Source organism: Mytilus edulis, chromosome 5 (genome assembly GCF_963676685.1).
Source record: "Mytilus edulis chromosome 5, xbMytEdul2.2, whole genome shotgun sequence".
In the NCBI taxonomy this organism is placed as follows: domain Eukaryota; kingdom Metazoa; phylum Mollusca; class Bivalvia; order Mytilida; family Mytilidae; genus Mytilus; species Mytilus edulis.
The window spans coordinates 81136591-81149933 of record NC_092348.1 but is presented as its reverse complement, the minus strand read 5'-3'; the positions used below and the strand labels follow the sequence as shown (position 1 = coordinate 81149933).

The window sequence follows — 13343 nt, the reverse complement described above, 5'->3', positions numbered from 1 at the left end:
GACAGACGTGTTTACCTTGCAATCATTCTAGATCCCCAAAATAGTTGATTTGCTTATATTACCTTAAGAGTTATATTAAACCACAAACGCTAAACATTGTCCAATGAACCATGAAAATGAGGTCAAGGTCAATCGACACCTGCCAGACAGAATGAATACCTTATAATCATGCCATACACCAAATCTAGTTGCCCTATAGTGTGTACTATCAGAAATGATAAATTGACCATGTAACATGAACATTGACCACCTTAACATCAAGATCAGGTGAACCAATCTGATGGACATGCATACCTTATAAGGAACCAGTTATCCAGTTACTCATAATAAGTGAGTATTTCACTTGACCAAAACGCTAAAAAAGTTTAAAGCAGTCACTGAACCCTGAAAGTGAAGCCAAAAAATATGTACTTGTGACAAAAGTAAACTTTGTAACAAGGCATCTGTTTACAAGGTATAAAGTACCCAGGTCTTCAAACTTCTAAAATATTTTGCTAGTTAAAAATAGTTTATTTTGGACTTTTCTGCTCGATTGTAATCCCCATCTCGCATTCTGCTGTTTAGAACCTTATGCGATATCTTCATATTAATTGAAGAACTTATTGTAACAGATTCTTGATAGTTTGTTTTAAATTCATTCTCATTTTTTTTTACCATCCCCCCTTTTTCTCTAATTTGCATAGTATCACATAGCTGAATGATACCATAAGCTTCTTTTTTTTTTAATTATAAGCTTCCAATTAATAGAATTTCTTTTCTTTTAACCTATAGACCCTTGTTCCATGAGCCTGGAATGAAACAATTAGTAATTGAATATAAAGATGAAGCATGATTTCACTGCAGACAGCTGGCTTGTATTGATATCTTTAATAGAATAGTAAGCATTCTATATATGTAATGCTATTTCAATAACTGTAAATTAATCTCTTCATATAATACATGATAAAACTCATTAAATTGAGTCTTTGATGTTTGAAATTGGAACCATGTATTATGTGTTTATAGTCATGACTTTTATAATTCACTATTCATACTGCAATATATATATAATACATGGTCTTAACAGGTGTGTGGTTAGATATAGTTTGTGATTTAATGATGCAGCTATGTTTTAAAAAATTTAAGAATAATGATTAATACAAAGCAGAGGCGGATTTAGGGGGGGGGGGGGCAGGGCCCCCCTTTTTGGGAAAAAAAATTGGTTGCTTATATAGGGAATCACTGAAGCGTGACTGGAGAGGGCCCCCTCTTAGGTTAGTCAGTGGGTCAATTTCTGGATCCGCCACTGCAAAGTAACTGCACATTTCTTTTATGATGAAGAAACTTTCTTATTATTTGTTTTAGAAGTATTTAGGCTTCCAAAACATTCATTTTGCTGAACAAGCATAAATTTATCTTACATTATCCACTTGTGGGACAAGCATTAAACAAACATCCTACATGATTTGCCATTTAAACATTCATTAATGCAATTCAGACAAGAGTGCACATGCTGAAATGTCCAGCCTTCTTTACTAATCATTGATATTATGTTGATAGTCCTTAATTTAAGCTTTACTGGTACTAAAACTATCACATAAACTTTACATGATCCTATACACTTGTAGTTCTCAAAAAACATGTTTAACCCTGCCACTTTTTGCACCTGTCCCGAGTTCGGAGCCTCTGGCCTTTGTTAGCCTTGTATGATTTTTAATTTTTGTTTCTTTTATATATTTCAGAGTTTTGTATGACATCCATTATATATATAATTATTACTGAATTAGTACATATTTTTGTTTAGGGGCCAGTTGAAGCACACCTACTGGTGCAGGATTTTCTCGCTGTACTGGAAACCCATTGGTGGCTTCTGGCTGTTTCCTGCTCTTTGTACAGGTTGTTTTCTCTTTGACACATTCCACATTTCCATTCTTAAATTTACTTGTGGATGGATTTGAAACTACAGGTTTATTGTTGGAACTATACTCTTTAATGTAATAATAAACAAGTATGCATGTGTTATCCTTCTATAAGCGTATGGGTAGACAAGAAGTAGTCATTCAACAGATCATACCAGCCCTTTTAACTATTAAGCTGCCTACCACTTATGAAGTCATTCTGTTTACCGGAAGTAGTATAGGAGAAATATTTGACTAAATATTTAAAGAACCTTTGTGAGCACACTCACATTATGACGTATCATTGTCACTCAACAAACATACTTACAGCAAATTCACAAGTTCAAAGACTCATAACTCCTACATAAGTCAACTTATAAATACTGCTTGTTGATATGCACATTTACATACATCGTCCTTATCAAGGTGGTATGGGTGTCTTTCACCATCTTGGATTGTGAAAAACAGAGAATCTAAGGTCCAGATTTTCAATCAAATTAGCAACATTTGATGCAGGAATGCAGTTAACAAATGCTAATTTGCATTTAAAAGACAAAAATTTATAAGATTATAACTTATAAATTTTAATATTTTAACAATTGTAAACTATTTTTGCTTGATTTTTAATGTTTTTTGAATTGGCATTTTAAGGAAAGATAACTCTGAAATAGTGCATTTTCTGAAGGAATCTTCATGGAATTTTGCTACTTTGAATTCTAGCCGGAAAAAACTCACAGTGACCTTATCTTTTCTTTTGATATTCTCAAAGCATTCACTAAAAGCTATCGTCTTGTATTTTATTTTACAATTCTATCATTTAATTTAGCTTCTAATCACATTTAGTGTTTTTTCCTGTATAATCCATACAAAATGTGTCGTTTTGTCACAAACTGTAGCTTGAGAAAATGCGCGGTGACCTATCATTTTTATTATTTTTCGAACATATATCAATAGATACTACGTTTTGGCAAAGTATGAACAAACTCTATCATTTTTAATTTAGACTCCCATACCACCCTACTTAAGTTTCATAAAATTCTGTGGTGTGGTTTCAGAGGAGTTGCAATGACAAACTGTTTAATTATGTGTATTGAGGCCAAAATTCTAAGTTTAAAGGAGTTTAACTACTTGAAATAAAATTGAATCATAATTTCTTGTCAATATTTACCACCGTGTATCATCGTACAGTGGATATAGGTACTAACCAAGCGGGCGTGAGCAATTTTGATCTTACACGGTAACGAAAAATCTTTGTTTTGTTCACACAGTATCAATGTGTACTACAATCTAAACATAATTGCGGTTTTAAGAAATGATTTGGTCGTAGGCAGATGATTATAGATGTCTCATTATTTTCCCAAAACAAGAGGGATTACTAACAGCATGTGCAAATACTTGTAAGTGAAGTTCGCCCTTGTCTCATCCGATATAATTCTATATTCATTGCAACTCTTTTTCTGATAGAAGGTTAATGTGTGTGTGTAATAAGTATAGCTGTTTCAATAATTGGCATTGAAATCTTTCATACATATATGTTATTATTCATATTTTATCCCTAAAGAAGTGTTGTGTAGGGTGTAAAGCTGACCACATAAATCCTTTTGTACAGTGCATAGTTAAGTTGTTGTACACCGTACACAAAAACTTTTTTTCATACTCGTTTATTACCCAAACAGTTTCAAGAAATGAGTAATCACATGTAGGTTTATGATTGGTAACTATTACCTGTTGCCCTGTATTAGGTTTCTTTCAGATAAAACATGTAAATGTCTCAACAACTGCATCGAAATTGAAAGTGGGTGTTGACTTTCACAACTATTTGCTCATGAACAAGTTAATTGTTCCTATTTGAATATCAAAGTTGTTTTATAAATAGGAAAAAATCGATGCAAAAATTATTTGGGAGCAGGAATTTCAAATGTTGAGAAATGTACATTGAATATTGATAAAGCAAAACGAAGATCTTTGTTACCTTGTAAGGTCAAAATCGATCATGCCCACTTGGTTAGTACCTATATCCGGTGTACTGATGATACACAGTGTTTACATCTTCATTGTATGTTCTTGTTATCTACAAAATTTTATGAAATTCTGTTGTGTTGTTTAGGAGTTGCGATGACAAGAACAGGACTGAAGGACAGACGGATGGGTCAAAAAGTGACAAAAACATAATGCCCTATAATTATAAAATTTAGTTTTTTCAACAATTTCATGATATTGAAAAAGGCTAACAGAAAGTAAATGTTTGCCAGATATGAAAATTACTCATATATTTCAACTTATCAGTGGCAATGCAAGCTGTTGACAAAATACCAAGTAATACTGTTCAGTTGTACTGGAGAAAAGTGTGGCTAAAATATTTAAATGACCAACCGACAGATAAGGTGAATGTGATATAGCTGCTACCTCTTCAAAATTAGGGATACAAAATAAATTTTAACTGGAAATATTAAAGATGCTGTATAGATCCTTTAACTATGAAACAATACCATGTTATTTTTATTAACAAAACACATATACAAATTTTAACAAGTTAAATATAATCAAAATACTAATACTGTGAACACAGACTAAATATTATGAATGACTTGTTTACTTTGATGATTATTGCCTATCAAAGGGATGTCTCTGGTCTATAGCTGGTACATACAGAACTTTTTGAAACAAACAAAATACTGTCATTGACTGTGGAATAGATTATTTTTCGTGGGTATCAATTTTTATAGAATGAGGAAAACCAGCATTTTTGTGGGTATTTGATTTCGTGGTTTTGCCAATCTCTGCATTACAAAGCCTAATGAAAATGTGTAATTCACTGAAAATTTGAATTCGTGCTTCACCTGTTCCCATTAAAACCACGAAAATTGGTATCCAACGAAAAGTAATGAGTCCACATTAATGAAAATTAATTGACACACTTGTCAAATCACCATCTTCTTTACGATCCCTTGGATAAATAAATGGCTTTGTATTTAGAAAGTTCTCTAAAAATAATGCCTGTCTCATCTAGCTGATAAAACCAAACATAGATACAAACAAATATATATATTAAATATATCTTTCAATTGGATTACATTTTTTTCAAATCATAAAATTACAAATTAGGATCACTTACTGAAGTCTGAAGAGTAGACAGATACTTTTGTTTGTTGAATAGAACAGTGACCAATGAATTATGTTAATTAGTATTTCATCCTCGAATTTAATAGAAAAATTTAAGTCAATTAATAACACAAAATGACTATGTGGAAATGAAAAAGAAAAAAAGAAAAACAGCAATAAATGTTTTCATCTCAAAGTCACAGTGACATCAAAATGGAACAAAATCTCAACTTGCTACAATCTCTAGACAAGTACAAAAGTGCACACCTTAAAATGTCTTGGCTGCTTGACTGATTATTAATTTTATGTTGATAGTCCTAAATATATATCAAGCTTGAATACATGTATCACATTAAATTAACATGATCCATGAAAATAAATCTAAGGTATGATAAACCAATCTTGAAATGCATGTACACCTTACAATCATTTCATACACATAGTTGACATATGGTTGACCTATTGCTTATAGTTTCTAAGAAACAAACTTGACCAGGAAAATTTAACATTGACTAATGAACCATGAAAATGAGGTCAAGGTCAGGTGAACCACACCAGACAGACTTGCACACTTTATAATCAATCTATGCATTAAATATAGTTGACCTATTGCTTATAGTATCTAAGAAACAAACTTAACCATGGGAATTAGATCAAGGTCAGATGATACCTGCAAGATAGACATACACACCTAATAAATCATAACATGCACCTAAAATATAGCTGACTTATTGCTTATAGTTTAAGAAAAAACGACCAAAACACAAAAACTTAACACTGAGCAATGAACCCTGAAAATGAATTCAGGTTATTTTTCTACAAAAAATGATTTCAGCTTGTTCATTTCAGAAGTAAATTGTAAATTATGAAGAATTATAAATTTCTAGAAATATATATAGCATATAAAGTGTGAAATATATCTACATCATGCAAATACAATTTTCAAATTGTAAAATAGCTTTATAATTAGATAACGAAAAGTAATTCAAACAATGAAGCCACTTAAGTTTGTTCAAATACACATGAACTGGCCATATAATATTTCATTGTCTTCTATTTTTGGAAATTAAAGCACATAAACGATTTACAGAGCACCAATAAATAAATAAAAGTATTGGACATCATAATTCCTCACTCTGTTCACCTCCTCCTGGTAAAGTTATAGCAACATCACTTAACATTTCTAAATTGTAGGTCATATGTTTCTCTTTCTTTTTTTTAGTCGTTGATAAGTCAACAACTTGAAATCCACCCTCTGGGGCCTCTACTATTGTCACATTTATCTCCCTTGGATGTCCACTTCCATCTATATCGGTTAAAGTTGCTATGTGTGAATTTTCCGATGATTGAGTCACCATGGAAACAATATTTCCTATGTCACAGACATTTGCTGATGGAACCATACCTATACTTCCAACATCACAACTTTGTTCTGATGGTTGAGTTACTATAGTAATAGTACTTGCAATATCACTTGTTTTATCTGATGGTTGAGTAACCATGTTGACAATATTTCCTAAATCACAAATCTGATGTCCTTGTAAATCTGTGGTTTTGATAACATACCCCGTAGATTCATCTCCTGTTGCTATGGTAACAACATCAGACGGGGGATTTGTGTCATCCATTTCCATGTCTGTATCATCGTTACAAATCATTTCAGAACTTTGATCATGTACAACAACATATTTGTCCTGGTTTTCATTGACGTCTTTTGATTCACTGCCATCTGTAGAGTCCTGGTTTTGACTAAGCTGCATACTTTCATAACGTACTGTCTGTAATCTCATGTATCCATCTTCATGCATTTTATACCTGACAAAAAAAATAAAAATCAGGTTTATTTATTAAGTCAAATTTTAAAGAACAAATAAAATTGATCTAAACAAAGGTGTTATAGAAAATTTATTTCTGACATGCAGATTGAAAGCTTTATTTTGAAAATATATTTTGTCAATCAATATCACAAAAATATCTTTTTTTAAATCTAAATGCTCTCTAAAATACTAATCCAACAAACTAAGGATAAAACTGCAAACGTTTTTGATGTGTAGCTAATTTAGATAATGTACACCCGAGGATCATTCTATACACCAAACTAAGTTGACCTATTAAACAAAGTATTTGAAAAAGTGACCTCATTACATATTTTAAAATTGAACAATGAGGTACAAAGGACTGATGCCAGTGATGGACAGAAATGTATATGTAATGTAACCTGTATTATCTTACAACAAGAGGCTGTCACAACGACAGCAAACCGGATTTATTAACATTTACTTGTGTCCTGGCAATATCACAAGAACCATTACTGATGAATGGTGAAAGTGAAAATTGTCAATATCAAATTTGACCTCCATTTTGTCATCAGTATCAACATATTAAAATTTGAAAAGCTTAGATTGAATGGTTCATGAGTAAATGCAACAACGTGAATGGAAACGCCATTTTACGATCTTTCAAGAACCATAACTCCTGAACGGTAAAAGTCAAAATCGCCATTATTGAAATTGACCTCTATTTTGTCATCAGTAACAACATATTAAAATTTCAAAAGCTTTGGTTGAATGGTTCAGGAGAAAATGCACGGACACGACGGGAAACACCATTTTTCAATCTTTCAAGAACCATAACTCCTGAACGGTAAAAGTCAAAATTGTCATTATTGAACTTGACCTCCATTTTGTCATCAGTAACAGCATATTAAAATTTCGGAAGCTTTGGTAGAACAGTTCATGCATAAATGCACGGACACGACTGGAAACTCCATTTTTCAATCTTTCAAGAACCATAACTCCTGATCGGTAAAAGTCAAAATCGTCATTATTGAACTTGACCTCCATTCTGTCATCAGTAACAACATATTAAAATTTGGGAGCTTTGGTAGAACAGTTCATGCGTAAATGCACGGACACAACTGGAAACTCCATTTTTCAATCTTTCAAGAACCATAACTCCTGAACGGTAAAAGTCAAAATCGCCATTATTGAACTTGACCCTCGTATAGTTGTCAGTAATAACATATTAAAATTTTAAAAGCTTTGATTGAAAGGTTCATGAGTTAATGCACGGACAACTTTTGATTGCCGCCGGCCCGCCCGGCCGCCTGCCGTACATCCCCAAATCAATAACCGACATTTTTGTCACAAAAATCCGGTTAAAAATGTCTGAATACTCAGGTTTATTCTGTAATGATGACATACTTTGGCACCATGCAAATGTGTTGGTTAAAGAAGGATGTTGGAATACTCAGGTGTCGGATTAGGCAGGTTACACTGTATCTAATAATCGTCAACTGACCAAATACAGTTGAAAGTCAATGATTTAACTTAAACAAGTTATTAAAGAAAACAACTGGTATACTGAAATATCTCTTCCTGTCATGAATTATGTTGAAGTAACACATGTTTGTTATTGTACAAAGAAGCAATGACTGTGATAACACCTTTCAGATATCACAGACTTTGTATTTCCACAATAACAGTACGCCAATCATTTTCTGTAATAACTTGTTTAAGTTAAATCATAGAATCTAATATTTACGCTGGAGAATAGTGTTTTTGAAAATACTTTTCTATCAACACTTAGCACCTTTATCAAGAATAAATACCTAAATCTAGAATGACCTGATGGCCATTTAAATTTGTGTTTTTTCTTGAGATGTACTGTAAGTTTAGAACCTCTGGTAAATACTGATGAACAAACATGGCAGGCATAGTTCTGTATAGCTACCTCCTGTAACAAAAAGTAGAAACTAAGGTGAGGACAGTTCTAAAATATGAAGAAGATATTTTTTATATAAAATAACATATAATAGTTTTCAAGATAATATGCAATTACACTTAAATTGGTAAGCAATATCTTAATAAAGTGCAATATAAGGAGTCAATTCCTATTTTTACAGATCTTTTATACTATAATAAATTCAGAAATTATTGCGATGTTTTTATTTTTTGCGACAGGGTTATAATCACAATAATTTAAACGCACATTTTGAAGTGATTTATATCAATCAATCAAAAAGGATTTTCCTCAATATCGCAAAAATAAAATTGCATATTAGTCAAAATTGAAAAAATGCAATAATAAGTGCACGCAATAATTTCTGAATTTACTGTGGATGACAATTTTTGCTGTTTACAGTCTTTGTTTATTTACAATATTTTCACCATTATCAGTAAAACATCTTGAATTAGGAAAAACTCATCTTTCAAGCACAACTCCTTGAAGAAGTCTATTGACAGTTTCGGTTATTTAGTTTTTAGTGTGAAGATATTGTTTTGATAAAAAGTTGAGCTGTTAACATTTCACAATAGTAAAAACAATAAGAATTATATGTTTCTTTGGTACTCTACATTTGAGTGAAAATGATTTATAAAAGCACTCTAGGTTCTTTCATTTAACATTTCATCTTCCTGTGGACTTGGAAAAGGGAAGTGAAGCTTTTTCTATGAAATATCCTACACAACCACATATGTCTGATACTTAATGGATAAGCGCATTTCCCAAATCAAAAATATACATATTTTCTAAATTATCTTTGCCAAAAATAAGCACACAATAATACATAAATAAGCACTATGCTACTGACTATGTAGTGTTTTTGAGTTTAACTTACTCATCAATAATATAAAGAATGGCTGTACAGTGACCTATAGTTGTTAATTTCTGTGTCATTATGGTCTCTTGTGAAGAGTTGTCTCATTGACAATCATACCACATCTTCTTTTTTATATAAAGATACCAATTTCGCATGCTATCAAAGATACATATAAAAATAACAAGATGTGGTATACTTGACAAGTCTATAATAATGATAGTATATGGTCTTAACAGTTGCTGTAAAAGTTTTCAAGGGTCTTGTGAGTATCTGTCTGTTTTATGAACTTTCCTTATGTTTTCGAGGGTCTTGTGAGTATCTGTCTGTTTTATGAACTTTCCTTATGTTTTCGAGGGTCTTGTGAGTATCTGTCTGTTTAATGAACTTTCCTTGTTTTCGAGGGTCTTGTGAGTATCTGTCTCTTTTATGAACTTTCCTTATGTTTTCAAGGGTCTTGTGAGTATCTGCCTGTTTAATGAACTTTCCTTATGTTTTCGAGGGTCTAGTAAGTATCTGCCTGTTTTATGAACTTTCCCTATGTTTTTTTGAGGATCTTGTGAGTATCTGACTGTTTTAAGAACATATTTTGTGTTTTCGAGAGTCTGTGAGTATCTGCCTGTTTTATGAACTTTCCCTATGTTGTGAGGGTCTTGTGAGTATCTGCCTGTTTTATGAACTTTCCTTATGTTTTCAAGGGTGTTGTGAGTATCTGCCTGTTTTATGAACTTTCCTTATGTTTTCAAAGGTCTTGTGAGTATCTGCCTGTTTATGAACTTTCCTTATGTTTTCAAGGGTGTTGTGAGTATCTGCCTGTTTTATGAACTTTCCTTATGTTTTCAAGGGTGTTGGGAGTATCTGCCTGTTTTAAGAACTTTCCTTATGTTTTCAAGGGTCTTGTGAGTATCTGCCTGTTATAAGAACATATCTTATGTTTTCGAGGGTCTTGTGAGTATCTGCCTGTTTTATGAACTTTCCTTATATTTTCAAGGGTCTTGTGAGTATCTGCCTGTTTTATGAACTTTCCTTATGTTTTCGAGGGCATTGTGAGTATCTGCCTGTTTTATAAACATATCAATTGTTTTCCAGGGTCTTGTGAGTTTCTGTCCTTTTTACCATATTTATGTTTCAGGGTGTTTTTAGTATCTGACTGACCTATGAACCTACCTGATGTTTTCTTTTGAAGTGATTGGTCAGACTAGCAAATGACCTTGTTACATATTTACAAGTTGCAAAATGACAAGTGAATGGAGCTTCAGTGTGGGTTTCAGCATGCTTTCTTAGATCAGAGAATGTTTTGGCACTGAAAAATTAAATAAAAATATATTTTGTGAGTCAGCAATGAACTGCATTGAATTGAATTAGAATAAAAGACAAAGCCTATATATACATATCATCTTGTAACAAAAATGACCGTAGGTAAAGCCAATTCAGTATTTTTTGTAACCAGTGATTAAATGTATTGGGTAAGTTAAACAATGGACAAAATTTGTGAGTTTAAGTATAATGATTTCAGGAATAGCTCTGCACACATCATGCTATCAAGTAAAATGCCATTTTTCTTAGTTGACAAAACCTGTTCAGTCACAATTTAGGCGATAATAAAAACATTGGAAAAGTTTGAATTTGCAGTATTCAAATAAGTAATTCAAACCTAACTGTACCTAATAATATTTTACTCATGTGTAAGGGCAACAATGTATGTTGTTTAACTTAAAAATTTTTGTAGAAATTTTGCAGACAGAATGAAAGATGTGTCAAAGTATTAAGTTCAAATTGGTCCAATAAATGCATATTAGGAATTGAAAATGTCTAACAATAAACAACTATAGAAAAAGTGATGAGAAAAGGTCATGTGACCCTTGAAATTAGGCCTGACAACTAACTAATGTCCTGTGAACAAATCACCAGTAATTGACAGATCAGTCATACACATAACCGATTTTTTTTTCGTCATAAGTTGGGAGTTAACAATGACATATACTTTTTAATTGTTTGTAGGAAAGTGGGTGAACAAAAACACTTGAAAATAAAAAGATTTAATCACTTTATAAATTACATCTGGTGTTGAAAATAAGACTATTTATAATAAAACTTGACAAATATAGATCAATATAAATAAATTTTAAAGTTATGTCACATGTTAAGGTTAAAACTGCAATTTTTTTTTTACTTGTTTTAATTCAATCATCATTAAAATAAAATTTGAAGCACCAAATGACTCACTCTAAAATGTGTTGCCTACTCACAAAATAAGAACATCAACACCAAATGTACTGCATGTAATCAAATATTTATAAATACATTAGAAATTATCTTTAAGTTATAAAGTCGGAGCCCTTTTAATTACGAGCATGTCCTCGTTATAATTAATTCATATACCAAATATTGTTTTCGAACCTAGCATGTTTATTGTTTCTACATAAATACATTTGAAATTGTTTTCAAGTTATAAAGTCAGACCTATTTTAAAAGCATGTCCTCTTTACAAGTAACTCAAATACTAAATATTATTAAAGAACCTAACATGTATTTTCTTTCTGCAATGATTTTGCCAATAACTTGCATACTAAACACTTGGTCGTGACAATTAAATAAAGTAATACACAAACACATTCAATTTGGAATATATTATCTATTATGATATCTGACTTCCTCCAGACAGACACTTATATTTTTCTCCACTCCTTATACCTTAATTGGAGCATAAGAGTACCTTGACAAGTTCCTCAAAAAATAAAGTTCCAAATCAATCACCTATTTTCAAAGTAAACATTTCTTATACTTAAAAGAAAGATTAAAATTTTGATATAAAGTACAAATGATAAATAGTTATTATAATATGATGTTATGGTCTGTATTTTATTGACAACACAATTGAAATTGCAATGTCAGTTGTATTTTAACAACAACAACTTATGTCAAAATAGACATTAAAATAAAATCTTCCTTAAAGTAAGTAATTTAAAAGTATATTTTTTATGGTGAAACAGTTGCTTATTCATAACATTCTGGTTTCATTACATCAAAATGTTGTCTTTTAAAGTGTACTATAGAGAATTGTCTCCTTGGCACTTATACCACATCGTCTTAATAATATATTGAGTCATATAGATTTAATAGAAAATTTAAGAATATTTTATAGGTCCCCTTCAAAGTACAAATATTCTTAAATTTTCTATTAAATCTTTCCTGCCATACTCATTTTAACATGGGAAGGCCATTTTATTTGTCAACATTTTACCTTTTGCTATAAGACATTGATATATGAGCATAAGAGCACGACATGAAACAATTATTTCTTAAATAATATAGGTCAAATTTAGATGTGAAAATGAAGCTGTTAATATGTGTTAGAGATTTTAATACTATGATTATCACCTTTAATATTCTGATGACCAACTTGTTTCTATGTCAAGCTTAAACAGATGTTCTGATTTTAAGATCAAATTACTTAATCAAAGTTCTGGTATCTGATCATATCTATGAAACGAGACCAAATCAGGTAAATTAAATTGAGTTGAAAATGGGGAATCCGAATGTGTCAAAGAGACAACAACCTGACAAAAGAGCAAAAGTGCTGAAGGCCACCAACAGATCACCTAAAAAATGAAGTTGAAGATTGATGTATGACACAAACCATGTAAGGCATCTGAATACAAGGTATGAAGGTCTTTTACCTTCTAAAATATAAAGCTTTATACAAATAGTTTATATGTCATCACTGCCAGACAGTAAGCCCTGTTCTGCATTTGCAACTTTGAAAT

The 13343-nt window shown here is 31.5% G+C and overlaps 1 protein-coding gene across 2 annotated transcripts in view; it reads right to left on the bottom strand.

Annotated features, from left to right (window-relative positions):
- Positions 1-4363: 4363 nt before the first annotated feature.
- Positions 4364-13343, bottom strand: part of LOC139524578 (histone H4 transcription factor-like) — a 61457-nt gene continuing 52477 nt past the window's right edge. For both annotated transcript variants that reach the window (XM_071319437.1, XM_071319436.1), the window contains exons 8-10: positions 10744-10879; positions 8590-8714; positions 4364-6794 (exon numbers count right to left, since the gene is read on the bottom strand). In XM_071319437.1, coding sequence (XP_071175538.1) covers positions 6101-6794; positions 8590-8714; positions 10744-10879 — 955 coding nt within the window. In that variant the 3' untranslated portion in view covers positions 4364-6100. The remainder of the gene's footprint in view (positions 6795-8589; positions 8715-10743; positions 10880-13343) is intronic.